The sequence below is a fragment of the Tamandua tetradactyla genome, chromosome 6, assembly GCF_023851605.1.
Source record: "Tamandua tetradactyla isolate mTamTet1 chromosome 6, mTamTet1.pri, whole genome shotgun sequence".
Lineage (NCBI taxonomy): Eukaryota > Metazoa > Chordata > Mammalia > Pilosa > Myrmecophagidae > Tamandua > Tamandua tetradactyla.
In genome coordinates, this window is record NC_135332.1 from 106,440,464 (window position 1) to 106,459,202 (window position 18,739).

Consider the following 18,739-nt stretch of genomic DNA (forward strand, 5'->3'; position numbering starts at 1 on the left):
TCAGTTAAAAAAGTACAAACATACTGGATTTCTCCAAAGTCAATCACGATGAGAGCATGACAGGAAAAATTTTTCAGTGGCTGAATTTTCTAGTTAACTGAATATTAGATTCATATATGCTGACAGTTACATAATAAGTTTCAACAGTAACTTTCTAAAAGGTGAGGTTTTCTTGCATACACTATAAAATCTAACCTAATAGTCACTTATTTTAAATGAGGAAATTGGATTTTGTTTTGTTCTTCACTGAGAAAAATAGAGAATTACATTAATTCCTTTGCTTCCAGTTCCAAGGTAGGATTCTAACACTTTTATATACAACTCTGGCAAATTTTATTTTTAGAAGAGCTTTAGATGTTAGCCTGTAAGCTCTTACTGCATTTATTTATAAGAAACAACTGTTCTTATAAACTTAACCGTTCTCTCCTTCCATATGTGCCATATTCAATTTTTCAACAAAGTGTAGTTTCCTGATTGCCTGAACATGTCTTTTACTTGTAGTGGATCCTACATGCAGCCTAGCAGAGCCAAGGACACAGAGTGGACACCAAATAAATCTATGACGCTAATCTCTTCTCAGGGTTTCTTCAAAGACAGCTTTGTGGAACCCAAGGATAGAGCTAAGTATAAAGTTCAAGGTTAGTCACTAAGCACTTTTCCTTTGCTTTGAAATATTCAAGCAGCTAATTAAATAAAAGATAAATCTTTGGGTCTTCTGGGTGGCCGGCTTTTTCTTAAAAAAATTAAGCAAGCTGGTTACATGAGTCTCAGGAAAATTTCTGTGCTATTCACTAGTTTTTCAGAAGATATCCACTGAGTATGGACTGAGTATATGCAAAATATAATGCAATATATTGTATATTGTAAAATGCATTGAGGAATGCCTCAAGGGCCTCAAGAACTGCAAAATTTGGTGAGATACAAATAACTTCAAGATATTCTTTCTGGAACAGAAGCTCCTTAAAAGACAGGGACCTTATCAAAGTACAGAGGGTCAGCGCTAAATAAAAATTGTCTGAACAATTATACAACAAAAATAAGAGGAGCCGAATGCCATTCCCAAAGGAGTAGGCAGAGAAACTTCTACAGAAGGGGAAGAGTACCTTAGTCTTAAGAGATGGCAAAGATATAAATCAGGGACGAAGTAGAAAAAAATAGACGAAATAGGTTAAAATGTAGGAGGATAAAGGACATATGCTGGAAATACCAACTGGCTTCATTTGCTTGCATAAGGAAATGTTGGAAAAGGTGGGCTGTGGGTACACTGACTCAGTATATTAAGCAGATAACCAAAAACATTGGCAAAATCCCTTGAGAGATAGGAGAAAAAAATATGAAACTATCAAATCTTACCACCAGGGAAATCCCTGAAACTGTGTCAAACATTAGGGACGCCCAATGTGTCAAACATTACAGATGCCCAAATCAATAGGCCAAGTCCTTGATCTTGAGGCTAGCTCTTGTGAAGCTTATGCATGTAGTGGAAAAGCTTAGCCTACCTATAGGTATCCCTAAAAGTTACTTCTAGAGGACCTCTTTTGTGGTGGAGAAGTGGCCTCTCTCTCTCTCTCTCTAAGCCCAACTCTGCAAGTGAAATCACTGCCCTCCCCACTACATGAGACATCCAGGGATAAAAGTCTCCCTGGTGATGTGGTATGAGATGACTCCCACGGATGAGTATGGCTCTGGCACCATGGGATCAACAATGCCATCCTGACCAAAAGGGGGAAAAGAATAATACCGAATAAGGTATCAGTGGCTGAGAGAGTTCAAATAGATAATCAAGAGTCTAGCCTGGAGGCTACTTTTATGCAAGCTTCAGTTAAACATTGCTACCTACCATAACTTGCCAAATCCCAACCAAAACTATTCCGGCCAATCCTAAAGAACACTGTATTAGCTAGGGTTCTCTAGAGAAACAGAATCAACAGGGAACACTCGCAAATGGAAAATTCATTAAAAGTGTCTCACGTGATCGTGGGAATGCAGAGTCTAAAATCCACAGGGCAGGCTGTGAAGCTGACAATTCTGAAGAAGGGTCTGGATGAACTTCACAGGAGAGGCTCACCAGCCAAAGCAGGAAGGAAGAGCCTGTCACTTCTGAATCCTCCTTAAAAGGCTTCTACTGATTAGATTAAGTATCACTCATTGCAGAAGACACTCCACTTGGCTGATTACAAATGGAATCAACTGTAACTGCAGCTGACAGGATCATGAAATGTCCTCATTGCAACAGACAGGCCAGTACTTGCCCAACCAGACAAACAGGTACCACCACCCGGTCAAGTTGACACTTGAACCTGACCATGACAGTTCACCCCTTGTCAACTTGGCAGCTACACATATCACCTTAAATCATACCTGATTTCTAAATGAAAAAACAATAAACACACATTTTTCTTTCACCTAATAATACTCAACTGTCCTGCATATAACTGGAAACATATTAAATCTCTCCAGAATAGGGTGCAAGTCCTTGGGTAATATTCATTCTTAAACTTGAGATCTTACAACTTAAATAGTGTAACAGAAACAAAACCCCATTACAGTCCTCGTTTCTATAACTGATCACGTGGTCGTAGTTCATATTTACCACTACTTTCTTCCACTATTCATTCCATGTTCCCTTTACCCTCAACAAGCACTTCAGCTGGCCGTGGTTCTTTGCTTGGTGGGATGGCCCAAACCTTCATTCCTGAAGTTTCAGAGCCATTGTAGTCCTGCCTGGATTTGGGTTGTTGCAGTTTTCCATTGATTTTAATCACAGGGCATGGTAGTACTAAAAGATGCCCTAGGGGATCTCCTATATTCCAAGAAAACTCTTCTTTACCTCCATTGTGTAGCTGCAATTCTACTTCCCCCTGATAGTCAGGGCCAATCATCCCAGCCAAAAATGTAATCCCCTTCTTGGCTTGTTGATCTAGAGCATGAGTAGCCCAAAGTGACCAGGTGGCAGTCTTAGATTCCAGTTCAAAGGAATCACTGTTGTTTCTCCTGGTGGAAGCACTCCCCCTTCTGGAACTAAAACTTGTAGACCAGCAGAGCTCAGGGTTGAAGGGACAGGAAGCAAAAATTTTCCTGGAGGATCAATAGGGGTAACAGTGAGTGGTACTACTCCTATTTCTACCCCTTGGTTCCTGGACCCATGGATCCTGACTATGGGAGAAACAGCACCCATACAGTGGACGCTGATTCAGAGCATATACAGCTTCCTGGAGTACATTACCTCAGCCCTTCAAGGTACTGCCACCTAGTTGGCACCGTAACTGAGTTTTCAAAGCCTATTCCACCGTGCTATCAATCCAGCTGCTTCTAGTTGATGGGGAACATGGCAAGACCAGAGAATTCCATGAGCATGTGCCCATTTCTGCACTTCATTTGCTGTGAAGTGTGTTCTTTGATCAGAAGCAATGCTGTGTGGAATACCATGACAATAGATAAGGCATTCTATAAGACCACAGACGGTAGTTTTGGCAGAAGCATTGTGTGAAGGGAATGCAAACCCAAACCCACAGTATGTGTCTATTCTAGTTAGAGCAAATAGCTGCCCCTTCCATGAAGGGAGTGGTCCAATGTAATCAACCTGCCGCCATGTAGCTGGCTGGTCACCTAGGGGAATGGTGCCATATTGGGGGCTGAGTGTGGGTCTCTGCTGTTGGCAGATTGGGCACTCAACAGTGGCTGTAGCCAAGTCACCCTTGGTGAGTGGAAGTCCGTGTTGCTGAGCCCATGCATAACCTCCATCCCTACCACCATGACCACTTTCTTCATAAGCCCATTTCGGCAATGGCAGGAGTTGCTAGGGAAAGAGGCTGACTGGTATCCACAGAACGGGTCATCTTATCTACTTGATTATTAAAACCTTCCTCTGCTGAAGTCACCCTCTGGTGTGCATTCACATGGGACGCAAATATGTCATGTTTTTAGCCTATTCAGAAAGGTCTATCCACATACTTCTTCCCCAGACCTCTTTGTCACCAATTTTCCAATTATGGTCTTTCCAAGTCCCTGACCATCCAGCCAAACCATTAGCAACAACCCATGAGTCAGTATACAAACGCACCTCTGGCCAGTTCTCCTTCCAAGCAAAATGAACAACCAGGTACACTGCTCAAAGTTCTGCCCACTGGGAGGATTTCTCCTCATCACTGTCCTTCAAGGACACCCCAGAAAGGGGTTGTAGTGCTGCAGCTGTCCACTTTAAGGTTGTACTTGCATATCGTGCTGAACCATCTGTAAACCAGGCCTGAGTTTTCTCTTCCTTAGTCAATTCACTCTAAGGAACTCCCCAAGAGGCCATACCTCTGGTCTGGGAAAGAGAAGGTAATGTGGCAGGAGTGGAGACCTTGGGCATTTGGGTCACTTCTTCATGTAACTTACTTGTGCCTTCAGGACCTGCTCTAGCCCTATCTCGTATATACCATTTCCATGTTACAATAGAGTGCTGCTGCACACGCCCAACTTCAAGGCTTGGTGGGTCAGACAACACCCAACTCATGATAGGTAACTCAGGTCTCATGGTAACTTGGTGGCCCATGGTTAAGTGTTCAGTCTCTACTAAGGCCCAGTAGCAGACCAAAAGCTGTTTCTCAAAAAGACAGTAGTTATCTGTAGCAGATGGTAAGGCTTTGCTCCAAAATCCTAAGGGTCTGCATTGTGATTCTCCTATAGGGGCCTGCCACAGGCTCCAAACAGCATCTCTATTTGCCACTGACACTTCCAGCACCATTGGATCTGCTGGATCATATGGCCCAAGTGGCAGAGCAGCTTGTACAGCAGCCTGGACCTGTCACAGAGCCTCCTCTTATTCAGGTCCCCACTCAAAATTAGCAGCTTTTCTGGTCACTCGATAAATGGGCTGGAGTAGCACACCCAAATGAGGAATATGTTGTTGCCAAAATCCAAAGAGACCAACTAGGCATTGTGGCTGTTTTTGGTTGAAAGAGGCCAGATACAGCAACTTATCCTTTACCTTAGAAGGGATATCTCGACATGCCCCACAACACTGGACATCTAGAAATTTCACTGAGGTGGAAGGACCCTGAATTTTATTTGGATTTATCTCCTATCCTCTGACACGCAAATGCCATACCAGTAAGTCTAGAGTAGTTGCCACTTCTTGCTCACTAAGTCTAATCAACATGATATCACCAATATAATGGACTACTGTGATGGCTTCTGGAAGGGAGAAACGATCAAGGTCCCTGCGGACAAGATTATGACATAGGGCTGGAGAGTTGATATACCCGAGGTAGGACAGTGAAAGCTGACCTTGCCAGCTGAAAGCAAACTATTTCTGGTGGTCCTTACTAATAGCTATTGAGAAAAAAACATTGCCAGATCTATAGCTGCATACCAGATACCAGGGGATGTACTGATTTGTTCAAGCAATGATACCACTTCTGGAAAAGCAGCTGCAATTGGACTTATCACCTGGTTGAGCTTACGATAATCCCTGTCATCCTCCAAGACCCATCTGTTTTCTGCACAGGCCAAATATGAGCGTTGAATGGGGGATGTGGTGGGAATCACTACCCCTGCATCATTCAAGTCCTTAACAGTGGCAGTAATCTCTGCAATCCCTCCAGGAATCCGGTATTGCTTCTGATTTACTATTCTGCTAGGTAGGGGCAGTTCTAGTGGCTTCCACTTGGCCTTTCCCACCAAAATAGCCCTCACTGCACGAGTCAGAGAACCAATGTGGGGATTCTGCCAGTTGCTCAGTATGCTTATTCCAATTATACATTCTGGAATTGGGGAAATAACTACAGAATGGGTCCGGGGGCCCACCGGACCCAATGTGAGACGGACCTGAGCTAAAACTCCATTGATCTCCTGGCCTCCATAAGCCCCCACTCTGATTGGTGGACCACAGTGATGTTTTGGGTCCCCTGGAACTAATGTCACTTCTGTCTAATAATCCCTGAAATGTCTGATCATTTCCTTTTCCCCAATGCACAGTTACCCTGGTAAAAGGCTGCCGGTCTCCTTGGGCAAGGCTTGGAGGAAGATTAACAGTATAAATTCGTGGCAGTATAACAGAGTTCTCCCCCAAAGGGACCTGGCCTCCCCTTCAAGGGGCTCTGGGTCTGTAAACTGTCTCAAGTCTGGAAATTGATTAAGGGGCAGTGACTCTATGTTTTTGTAATTCAGGTTAGACTTCTATTCACTTGACCTAGAACTCTTTTGTTTATACAGCTCAAACAAGAATTTAGTAGACTGCCCTTCTATTGTATTTCTAGGTACCCCATGATTTACTAGCCAATGCCACATATCTCTGCAAGTCATATAATTTTGACTTCTGCTTTGAGTTTGCTATTACAATAGCCACGTCTACCCTGTCTTTGGCAATCAAGTGCTGCCACCTGGCTTCTGCCAATTTGGGATTCAGTGATTCCATTGTGTTTAGGGATTCCAGCTCAGTGACAGCAGTTCCTACAGTAATATCTGACCTACAGAGTATAACTACAGAGCTCTTCAGGGATGATGGCGCTAGTCTCACAAATTTATTTCTTACTGTTTTGGTAAAAAGTGCATCCTTCAGACATTCCTGGAGTGTAAGAGTAGGCTTTGCATGATAAATCCACTCTAACATTCCGGTCTCTCTAAGGCTCTGGATCCCCTCATCTACATTATACCAGGGCAGTTCTGGCATTTCACCCTCAGATAATGTCGGCCACCTTTTGATCCATGTTTCAGCCTACCATCCAAACAAACTGTTAATACCTTTTCTAACCCCTCAAGCTATAACACTGAAGGCAGAATCTCTGTTTAGTGGGCCCATATCAATAAATTCAACCTGATCTAGCCTTATATTCCTCCCACCATTATCTCACACCCTTAAAATCCATTGCCACATATATTCCCCTGATTTCTATCTATATAAACCGGAAAATTCACACACTTCTTTTGGAGTATAACTTACCTCCTCATGTGTGATACTTTGCACCTCACCTTTAGGGGCCTGTTGGGACTTTAGTCTAGTTATAGGTCTGGAAGAAATGAGGGGTGGTGGGGATCGGTCATGAAAAGAATTAGAAATATCTTTCAAGCCATTTGCTTGAGGGCATTCATTTGCAGTTCCATCTGGTGAAAGAGGATTAATCACTCTAGGGTTAATCCCTTCAGGAGGTTGGGTGGCCAACTCCTCAAGGCAGGCTGAAGGTGAGGTGGCTATGTCCTCAGGGCAGACTATTACAGGGTTATCTAGAGAAGACTCAGCATGACCTAGGGTTTCAATCTCACCCCCAACATCAATCCATATGTCACCATTCCATTTTTCAGGGTCCCATTCCTTTCCAATCAATGCCCTCAATTTAATGATAGACACCATGCAACATTGAGATTTCAGTTTACTTGTAAAGTTGATACTCTAACAATAAGATTCTGAGTCTGATTTTCAGAGGTCTCAAGTCTACAGCTACAGGAAAAAAAATTTTCCTTCAGGATACTCCAGAAATTTCTACGTCTGTCAGACGGCGCTTAAGCTTCTTGTTTAAAGCCTTAAACCCATTCCTCTCACTCCTTAATGTAGCCAGTGTATCTAACAACAACCAGCCAACATCTCTATACCTCTTATTTCCACAAAACTCTGTAAAGGTGTCAAAAACATTATCCCCCAGAGACTGGCTTCATACACGCGAAGCATTAAGAGATCAAACGGTGATATTTTGACTATCTCTTTTGCCAACTCACTCCATGGATTGGGAGTGTCATTCTGATTATGGGAATCAGAGTCCTTAGTGCCTTTGAGTCCAGTCAGAGTAGAAAACCATTCATAAAAACCCATTTTTAAGATTCTGTTTCTTAAGAACTACTCCTGGTATCAAGTTGCATTAGTTAGTGTTCTCTAGAGAAACAGAATCAACAGGGAACACTCGCAAGTAGAAAATTTATAAAAGTGTCTCACGTGACCATGGGAACACAGAGTACAAAATCAGCAGGGCAGGCTGTGAAGCCAACGATTCCGATGGAGGGTCTGGACGAACTCCACAGGAGAGGCTCACCAGCCAAAGCAGGAAGGGAGAGTCTGTCACTTCTGAATCCTCCTTTAATCACTGGCTTCCAGTGATTAAAGTAAGCATCACTCATTGCAGAAGACACTCCCTGTGGCTGATTACAAGTGGAATCAGCTGTGGATGCAGCTGACATGATCATGATTTAATTCTATGAAATGTCCTCATTGCAACAGACAGGCCAGCACTTGCCCAACCAGACAAACAGGTACCACCACTTGACCAAGTTGACAAATGAACCTGACCATGACAAACACCTAGGGTAATATATGGTTCTAAAAATGTTCCATGCACTAGGGTAATTTTCCAGAAAACTACAACCTCCAGATGGATCCCTGGACCAGATAAATCCTGAAATGCAGAAAGGCCAGCCTCTCCAGAACATCAACTAGTTCCATTCCCCTATCCCATATTATCGACAGCCCCTTCCAACATGAAAAAGTTAGAATGGACATAACACAAATACCCCTAAAGAGTGGGAGAAAGATCAAAGTTGATAGTGGAATTAAACAGAGAAGGCAGGGTTTAACAAATGAATATAATTGCTGAGTCATTATACTGATATTTCTTTTAGTCTCCAGTATCTTAGAGCAGCTAGAAGTAAAAACCTAAAACTGTGAAGCCAACGATTCTGATGGAGGGTCTGGACGAACTCCACAGGAGAGGCTCACCAGCCAAAGCAGGAAGGGAGAGCCTGTCACTTCTGAATCCTTAAAAGGAATTGTAACCCATACCAAACTCTGAAATCTGCTCTACAACTAGTTGCTGTGATGTGCTTTGAAATTTATTCCTTTTTTTGTATGTATGTATATATGTACGTATGTATGTATGTATTTTTCACAAAAAAGTTGACTGTGATGATAAAAAAAAACATAAAATCAATCAACAAAAACAAAAAAAGGTCTTGACTCAAAGACTATAAAAGCCCACCAGATAGTTAGACTAGTCATTTTAAGCAAGTCTCTAGCGTACTAAAAACAGCTCTTTGGGAAATATTCAGAGGCAAGAAAGTAGGGACAAAAAGATTCATTAGAAAATTACTGTTAATAGCTCAAGGGAGAAGGACTAACAGTGTGAGCTCTGGCACAAAGGCAAGCTCTAAATGAGACACTGTCAAGAAGCTGTTGTGAGGCTTTGCCAGGGAGCTGGATGTAGAAGCTAGGACACTGTAAGGACAGGTTGAATAGGAGTGCATATGTGAAGAACAAGAGCTGATTTGAAGAGGAGAGGAGAACAATGTCTGAGCAATGCCCAGTATTTAATAAACAGGTAAGACAGAGAGAGACCTGAACTAAGAAGCCTCCCCGAGGACCTGGTTCACATCAGTGGGCACAAAGACACAGGGCCAGGTCGGCAGGGTTCAGCGGCATTCCACATGAAGCCCAGCATTTCAGATGAAGGACACGGGAAAACAGGGTGCTAAAGAGCAGGAGCCCCAAGATGAAGGGCATGGAGCAGCTAGGGTAACTGTCAGGAAGCACTACCACATGCTTACAAAAAGAACCCTCCACATGGAAAATCACAGAACTCCATCAGGAATAACAAGCAATAACTGATACTTACCTGTAGGGCCAAGCTGTAAAATGTTTTGGCCACTTGGCCATAATCTGAGTCCCTAAGGTCAGCACGTCCCCCAGGGAAAAGGACCCTGAAACAATATCAAAAGGATACTTTTAGCCCCATAGGAAGCGATCTTCTTAACAACGTTTTCCTTATTGCAGTAAGCTCATAAAAGAAAATCAGAAACTAAGGAAAAACAAAGAAAATATAAAATATTTACACTCCTACCCACTCAGAAATTACCCTAATTAACAACACTTTAGTGCATATTTTTCCAAATCTTTGATAAATAGGATTGTTTAAGGAAATAGAGTGTGGATAAATTAAAGGTATATAAATGCACAAGGAGAGAGTACCTACCCAGAGGTACAAATGAAATAGATAATCGAGATAGGTTTCAATTAAGGTGCTCAGTGATGCCAAAATCAATTGTAGGTCCATAAACGCAAGTGGGTTCGAGCTCACAAAGAATACTCTTTACTTTTACTATAAAAAACAAACCGGTCATTAAAATACATGTAGGCTAGAATTAAACATCTGAAAGAACTGAATTCTAGATTACCACTCTGAAATCTCTTCAGAAATAAGCATGGTATTAGAAAAATTTGAAAATGAATGCAACTAAAACTCTAGAAAATTATAGAGGGAAAAGGGGGCATCCCAAACTTCTGATTTTATTTTAAAGTGAGATGTAGAAAATATTTACCATGTTTTTATAACAATTTTAAAAATTAACTTTAAAATTCCCTAACAGTTATTGAAATGACCAAGGATATTTAAAAGAGATTATAAAAATTGGATTAAACGTTGTATTAAAATTTTGAAAATACTTATATATTAAGTCATGGTAATGTGAAATACCAACATTTGAGATTATTGTTCATTCAACACAAATATTCTGCTTCTTAAATGAGCCAGGCGTGGTTCTAGCCTGGAGAAACAAAGATGAGTAATATTTGCTGTTAGAAAGATCACAATCTAGTAGAAAACACACATATTGATACTATGAGGTAGAATATCTTCCACCAAACCACAAAGAAAACCCAACAATTAAAAGTGGCTTAATGAAGACTAATTAGCAGTTCTCAGTTTTATTCATCCAGTGTTAAAGAGATTCCTCTGACAAATTTCATACATTTAGCCCCCAAATCCCTTCATAAAGTAAAAAACTGTCCCTTCCAAAAGGTCAACTACTCCTTTAGAGCAAGGCTCTGTCTTTTCAGGTCCATATTCACCACAAACTAGCTACATAATAGGGTCTCAAAAAACTGTCATTTGGGAGTTATACTGGTTATTAGAATACTGCTCATTTTCTGGTAAGACTCAAAAATAGGAAATAATGCTCCTAGATTTTCCCATTTCAGAACCCGGACTTCCATGCCTGTGCCAAGGCCAAAAGGAGGAAATGGAAAGGAAGCTGGACTCCCTTGTCAATTTAAGAACCACTGCTGCTTTCCACAAAGACATAGCAACAATCTGGACAAGATGGCAACCAGGAGTACTTGTTCCTGCCTCTAGTACTACTACTTTGGTTTCTTTCCAAATAGGAATGCATTTGAGGTGAATGTGGGTAGAAATGAAGCGATTCCAAAAGCTTATTTTTGAGGCTCTACTATTACGTTCTAGTCTGCACTTACTTATCTTTGTGCGTGCCTGCCAAATTTACAACCTTCAACAGGCATTGTAAATGTTTTACTAAATTCAATTGATTTAATGGCAAATATTTACTGAATTGAATTGAGCTGAAGGCAAATGATATTTTTCAACATAGCTTTTCAAAAGAAGTAATGAATGAACACGGTTTTTAAAAGTAGGATTAGAAAGTTTTACAGTGAAAAAGATTCCCTCCTACTGCATCCCCAATCAGAAGCAACCATCATTAAAGTTTGTGCTGACCTGACAGAAATATACCATTGCATATCTCCTCAAATTTAGGAATGTACAATGCATGATGATAACACAACACTGTGAATGTAATTAATTATATATCTGAAGATGGTTAAAAGGGGAAATTTTAGGTGTATATACATTGCTAGAACACAAATTAAAAAAAAAAAGATAAAAAAGATCTGTACAATACAGTAAACCCAAACGCAAACTATGGATTATAGTTATAGTATGATTAAAATAATTCTCATCAATTGTAACAAAGATACTATACTAATGCAAAACGTCAAAACTTGGGGAGGGTATATAGGATCTCTGTATTTTCTGCATGATCCTTTTGTGAACATATAAACTTCTCTAATACATACCATTCTAAGCCTTGGTTTTCACATAACAATATCACACTTTTTATCTAACAAAAGTCATCCAAAATGGTACCTCTAGAGATCCTAATTCTTTTTGCACCTGCATAGTATTCTATTCTAGTATTCCAGTGTACATGGTGTTCTATAATATGCATATTTAACCAATTCCCAACTGATGCACTATTGGATGGTTTCTAAATTGTGGGTATTACAAACAATATTGCAATGGGTACATCTGGGTCTAAGCCTTCCCACAAAGAGAGAATATACTTATTAAAAAAAGTTCTTCTAAACGATTTCCTGGGTCAAAGAGTATATGCCTTTTTAATTCCAGTAGCTATTGCAAAATTTCCCCAAAAACGGCTATACAGTTTATGTTCTCATTAACAAAGGAGGAGAAAACTTGATTCCTCATACCTTCACCCTAGGGTATTAGCAAATTTTCTGATTTTTTTGCCAACTTGATGGTTGGAAAATGGGTTTTAATGCTGTAATTAGCTTGCCTTTCATTATGAGTAACACTGAATATTTTTGTATGCTTAAAAGTTTTTTCTGTGCGCTAATTCTATCCTGTTTTCAAGCCAGAGGATAGAAAATTTTCTTCCAAGCTCTAATCAAGATAAGCAACTGTGCCGATTAAAAAGTTCTGTGTACCTCAGAAAAGCCATGTCCTTTAATCTTGATTCAATATTGCAGGGTAGAAGCCGTTTTCATTAGAGTACCTCTACAGAAATGAAGCCCTCCCAGTTGCAGGCATGGCCTTCTGATGAGATTATCTCCAGAAAGGTGTGCTGTGCCTAATTGTGAGTTGGCCTTTTGATTAGATGGAGATGTGACTCTGCCCATTCAGGGTATGTCTTGATTAGTTTACTACAGTTTTTAAAAGGACAAACATTTTGGAGAACCCTCAGAAACAACAGAGATGCTTGGAGATGCACATTCTTGGAGAACAGTTGCTTCAGAGCTGACAGACATAGATATTTAGAGATACTTGGAGTGCCAACAGAGAGAGCAGATGCCTAGACATGGGTAGAGCCCAGCAAACATTGCCATGTGCCTTCCCATGAGATGCTAAGCAACCCAAAACCCAGAGCTGTGTACCGGGGGAGCTAAGTGAAGGCCCATAGAGGATTAGAGAAGAAACCACTGGCAGTAGAAGCTGGAAGCAATGGAACCGGGAACAAGGACCAGCAGAGTCAGCCATGTGCCTTTCCAGCTGACAGAGGTGTTCTGGACAGCATCAGCCTTTCTTGAGTGAAGGAACCTCTTGTTGGTATGTTAATTTGGACAGATTCACAGCCTTAGAAATGTAAACTTGTAATAAATTTCCTTTTTAAAAGCCATTCCATTTCTGGTATACTGCATTCCTGCAGCATTAACAAACTAGTACACCAATCAATATTCTCAAACCTAGGGCTTATAAATCTCCTAAGCAAGCAGTATATCACGCCATTCAAAGTGGCTTAAAACATTTATGACAAGCATTACAAGAAGAAAGATCATGACACATGTTAACAAAAGTTATGCATGTCTAAGCAACATTTACCTATTCCCTAACCTGCCTTATCCTTTTTGCAGGCCATCTTCATCACTCAACAAAATAATCCCTATAAAGAACTCAGAAAACTAACAGGTTTACCACTTTAACATAACTACATAGAAACACATACAGTTATGTGTTTTTTTGGCAAAAGCAGATTTGTGTCTAGAACTCATACCAAACCAATGCTCTCAACTTACCCATTAATAGATTTGAAAAGTTTTTCATAATCTTTACTTGGAAGATCAAGTCTGAAAAAAATAAAAATAGTTTTAAAACATACCTTTCCAAAATGTAGGAGAAAGAGTAAACCTCTGAATGAAATTACCACATTAATTTTAAAAAGCTAGATGAAAAATTATTCCTAAATACAGGCAAAATTATCCCTCCATTTTCTTAGGGGTGTTTATTTCTAAACAACATGAAAGTCATAAAGAACTATACTTTTGTTTTGCTACTCAGTCATTAATATGCTTTTTCTGCAATCTAGTAACATTAAATATTGTGAAGTATGTGCTATTGTGTAATATACCTTAAAATGAACTTCAGGAACCCAAACTGGGATAAGATTATATAGAGAAAGCCCTAGGAACCCTTCAGACACAAAACAGAAACAAAGAAACCTATACACTACTTCTTCTTTGAAATCCCTCTTGATATCTTTTGAAATTTGAATTTCCTCAGCAAGGCAGCTGACCCAGACAGCGAATCAAGCCCCTGATTCATCCTATTTGCCCTAATACAAGATAAAGCCCACCTGTCCTAAACCCACTCCTAAAAGGACAAACCCTAGTCCAATCAGCAGGAGTCAAGTTAACTTTCTTTTTATGTCTATAAAAATCATATGCTATCCCCAGAACTCCAAGGCTAATTACCTTGGCTTCCTTTGCTGCAGGAAAACTTTGGTGTCCCAAATAAAATGCTGTCGTCTGTAAACTCCAATTTGCCTTTCTACACTGATAATAAGCCTGCCTGCTAAAAGTCACATTTCATTGTATGCCTCTATCATAAACACTATTGGGCAAGGCATCTTGTTTCAAAATTTCTGTCACTCCCATCTGTTTCCTCCTGCCAGGGCCCCTGCCTTCTATTAGTCATCAATTCTCCTTGATTTTTTAAAAGAATATTTACATATCAATCCTATCACCACCCCTAACCAAGTTACCATTGCTCCCAAGAGTTTCTGAACTGGTCTACCTGCCTTTTGTCTCTCCTACCTAATTAGCACCTCTTTAGCATTGGCTAGCATCCCAAAAGAAGAGCTTGGATAAAGAACTTCCATGATCAAAATGTTGAAACACTGATCAGAAGACTCTGAAGAGCTCTGTCTCTCAACTATAAAACTCTGGTGTTATCTGTGTTCCCAATAAGATTTCATTTGAAAAATAAGATCTGCTACTAAAAAATTTTAAAGACTCATGTCAAAAGTAAATGCTCATCCCCAACCAGGACCATTCCAGCCAATCCTAAAGAAAACCCAGGGCTATATATAAGATTCCACAAGGGTTCCATGCACTAATGTAACTTTTCAGAAACCTACATCTTCCAGATGGGTCCCTGGACCAGACAAGACCTGAAACCTAGAAGACCCTACCTCTCTAGAACATCAGATAGTTTCATCTCCCTACCCCATATTATTGACAGACCCTTCCAAAATGAAAAAGTTAGAATGGCCATAGCCCAAACACCCCTAAAGAAAGGAATAGAAAGATCAAAGGTGATGGTGGAGCTATACAGAGAAGAGAGGATTTAACAAATGAATATGATAGCTGACCGTTAAACTGATATTTGTTTTAGTCTCTAGTATCTTAGAGCTAGAAGTAAAAACCTAAAATTGTGGAATTGTAACCCATGTCAAAGTCTGAAATATGTTCTTTGACTAATTGTGGTGCTGTGCTTTGAAATTTATTGCTTTTTTGTATATATGTTATTTTTCACAAAAAAGATAAAAAAGTTGATTGTGATGATAAAAAAAAAACATCAGCCTCCTATATTCTGGAGCAGCTAGAAGGAAAAATCTGAAGGGACTGTATGGTAGCTGATGACAAACTCTGGAATCTATCCTGTAACTATTTGTTGAAGAGTGCTTTGAAAACTATTGATTTTTTTTTTATTTCTTTGCTTTATATGTATGTTATATTATACAATAAAAAAAAGTTTAAAAAAACTAACAAAAATAGTAAAAAAAAAAAAAGTAAATGCTCATCTTGGGAGAGAGACAGTTCACTTAAATATAAATGATCAAGCAAAGAACATAATCCTCATGAATCTAAACACAAGTCAATTTTATGGTACAATCCTGTAACAATTGCATTTTGGTTATTTTAATGTTCTATTTAAACCACAATTTCTCGTACATTTTAATGCAAAATTACTTATGAAGACAAGTTTTACAGAGTAAACAATTGTGTTTTGTGTGTGAAATCACTTATAATTGATAAAAGGGGGTGCTGGGAGATTCTATGATTCACTAATTTTGGTTGACAAGATAGTCTAAACTAAATTCAACTCTGAAAATCAAAATATGAGATGGATCATTTTATTTTTACTGGATCATTCTGTAACCAAAAATTAAGAATTAATAAATGATTATGATTACCGAATCATTATCCAGATGTTTTTTCTTTCTATAATGTAGAATAGCCAAAAGTTAATACTGATACTGATCAAAAGCAGTGAGTTCTCTGCCCGTTGTGCTCAAATGACCAATTCCTGAGACACCACCGTTTCAAAGAAAGAGTTTATTACTACCTGCAAAGCAGGAGATCAGATGGCCTATGGGCCTATGGGCCAGTTTCTCTCCAAACTGCAGTAATTCTGATAGCTTTATAGTATCAAAAGATGGGCAGGTTTTAGGATAATGAGCACAATGGCTCCAGATGATGTAATTAGAGGTGATCTAATTATTGAACATGTGCAGACTGATTAAATGCTTCGTCACAGTATATAGGTAAGAAAATGGCAGCTTTAATATAATGATGGGTGTGACTTTTAGTATTATAATGAGGTATAGGTCACTAATAGGTTAAGTGTGATTTTTAGTATTATAATGTGTTATGTCACTAACAGGCTAAGTGTGATTTTTAGTATCATAATAAGGTATAGGTCACTAACAAGTTAAAGTTTAAGCTTCTCCGCATGTCAGGTGGGCCAATTATGGTTAGATCCAGCTCTGTCTAGCAAGATAGTTTTATAATTGGGGTGGGTTAGTGCTGGGTTGTCCCAAGACCCTTCATTAATAAACATTACAGGCTATTTTTAGTGCTCATAAGACCCCAAAGTTGTGTGCTGGTTTGAAAGGATGTAGTGCCCTAGAAAAGCCATGTTTTAATCAAATCCCATTTCATAAAGGTAGAGTAATCCCTATTCGATACTGTATGTTTGAAACTGTAATCAGATCATCTCTCTGGATGGTGTGATTTAATCAATGGTGGTTGTTAAACTGGATTAGATGACAACATGTCTCCAGCCATTTGGTTGGGTCTTGATTAGTTTACTGGAATCCTATAAAAGAGGAAACATTTTGGACAATGGAGGAGATTCAGAGAGAGCAAAAAATGCTGCAGCACCATGAAGGAAAGAGTCCATTAGCCAGCGCTCTGGAGATGAAGAAGGAAAACGTCTCTCGGGGAGCTTCATGAAACAGGAAGCCAGGAGAAGAAGCTAGCAGATGACACCGTGTTTGCCACGTGCCCTTCCACTTGAGAGAGAAACCCGGAAAGTCATTGGCCTTCTTGAACCAAGGTATCTTTCCCTGGATGCCTTAGATTGGACATTTCCATTAACTTGTTTAATTGGGACATTTTCTCAGCATTAGAACTGTAAACTAGCAACTTATTAAATTCCCCTTTTACAACCCATTCTGTTTCTGGTATATTCCATTCCAGCAGCTAGCAAACTAGAACAAGTTGTAAAACAGGATAAGGGGGTATAAGTGAGGGTCAGTCACAAGGTTTTTACAAAAGACAAGATAAAGGCTATATAGTTACACAATCATCATCAAAGATCAAGGTGGCTGGATTACATTTCAATAATTTCAGGTATTTTCCTTTGGCTATTCTAAATTACCAGAAAGAAAAAAGAAATATCTATATAATAATTCAGTAATTATAATCATTTGTTAAATCCTAACTTCTTGGTTACAACATCTGAAATTACTGAAACTCAAATAGTCTCCACCCTGCTTATATTTAATAATTGTAATGATCATTCTAGCCTGGAATCAGCCCTGTACTTGATGTTATAATGGTAACAATTTCATCTCCCCTTGCTTGAATCATAAAATGCCTGAACTCCTTTAGACTGGAAAGACAGAATTTTGGGTTGATAGGCCATCTGATCTCCTGCTTCATAACAGGTAACAATAAACTTTCTCTTTTTGAAATCCCACTGTCATGACTTGGCTGTTATATGCATGGGGCAGAGAACTCTGCATTTGTTTAGGATCAATTTTATCACAAAAACTATGTAGTTTCTTTAAAACTGCAATACCAATAACTTATACCAAAGCAACACTGCTACATTAGTCCTTTACAAACTGTTTTTTTGCACGGCCAAGCACCGGGATTCGAACCCAGGTCTCCAGCATGGCAGGCGAGAAGTCTGCCTGCTGAGCCACCATCCCACCCCCTTTACAGACTTTTAAAGTAGATTATGAAGGTATTTTACGAATCGTCTTCTATGGTAGTTATGGTGGCATAGCATTATAGATCCAATCAAAAGCACTGAAGTATACACTTACAACTGGCTAAAAAGGGGGATGAACTGAACTGCATACTTTAAAACAGTTAAGAGTGACTTTTATGTTATGTGAACTTGAATTCAATAAATAAAACTGAAAGAAAACTCCACCTTTTAAATAAACTGTTCCTTACTTCCCTAAGTGTTCTCTGATCCTAACATGTGGAATAAAGTTGGTTAGGTTGTAGATTCTTTTACTCCAGTAACTTTCACGGCATCTACGAGGAGCAATTTTTCTGGGGTTTAAGGAAATGACCATTTCATTCTTGATGATAATGCCTGCGGCATAACATTATAAAACATACAATTTTTTTAACTTTCTTTTATGGTATAATATAACATATACACAAGCAAAGAAATTAAAAAGCAATAGTTTTCAAAGCACTCTTCCACAAGTAGTTACAGGACAGATCCCAGAGTTTGTCATGGGCTACCATATGATCCTCTCATATTTTTCCTTCTAGCTGTTCCAGAATATAGGAGGCTAGAGGGCTTAAATACTTTTTTATCATCACAATCAACTATTTTTTTCCTTCTTTTTTTGTGAAAAATAACATACAAAAAAGCTACAACTTTCAAAGCACAGCACCACAACTAGTTGTAGAACATATTTCAAAGTCCGACATGGGTTA

General features: G+C 39.4%; 1 protein-coding gene across 1 annotated transcript in view; it reads right to left on the reverse strand.

Moving 5' to 3' along the window:
- The window catches only part of GGH (gamma-glutamyl hydrolase), a 36,507-nt gene that overhangs the window by 12,032 nt on the left and 5,736 nt on the right, over positions 1-18,739 (reverse strand). The window contains exons 3-4 of the mRNA XM_077166861.1: positions 13,568-13,618; positions 9,579-9,663 (exon numbers count right to left, since the gene is read on the reverse strand). Coding sequence (XP_077022976.1) covers positions 9,579-9,663; positions 13,568-13,618 — 136 coding nt within the window. The remainder of the gene's footprint in view (positions 1-9,578; positions 9,664-13,567; positions 13,619-18,739) is intronic.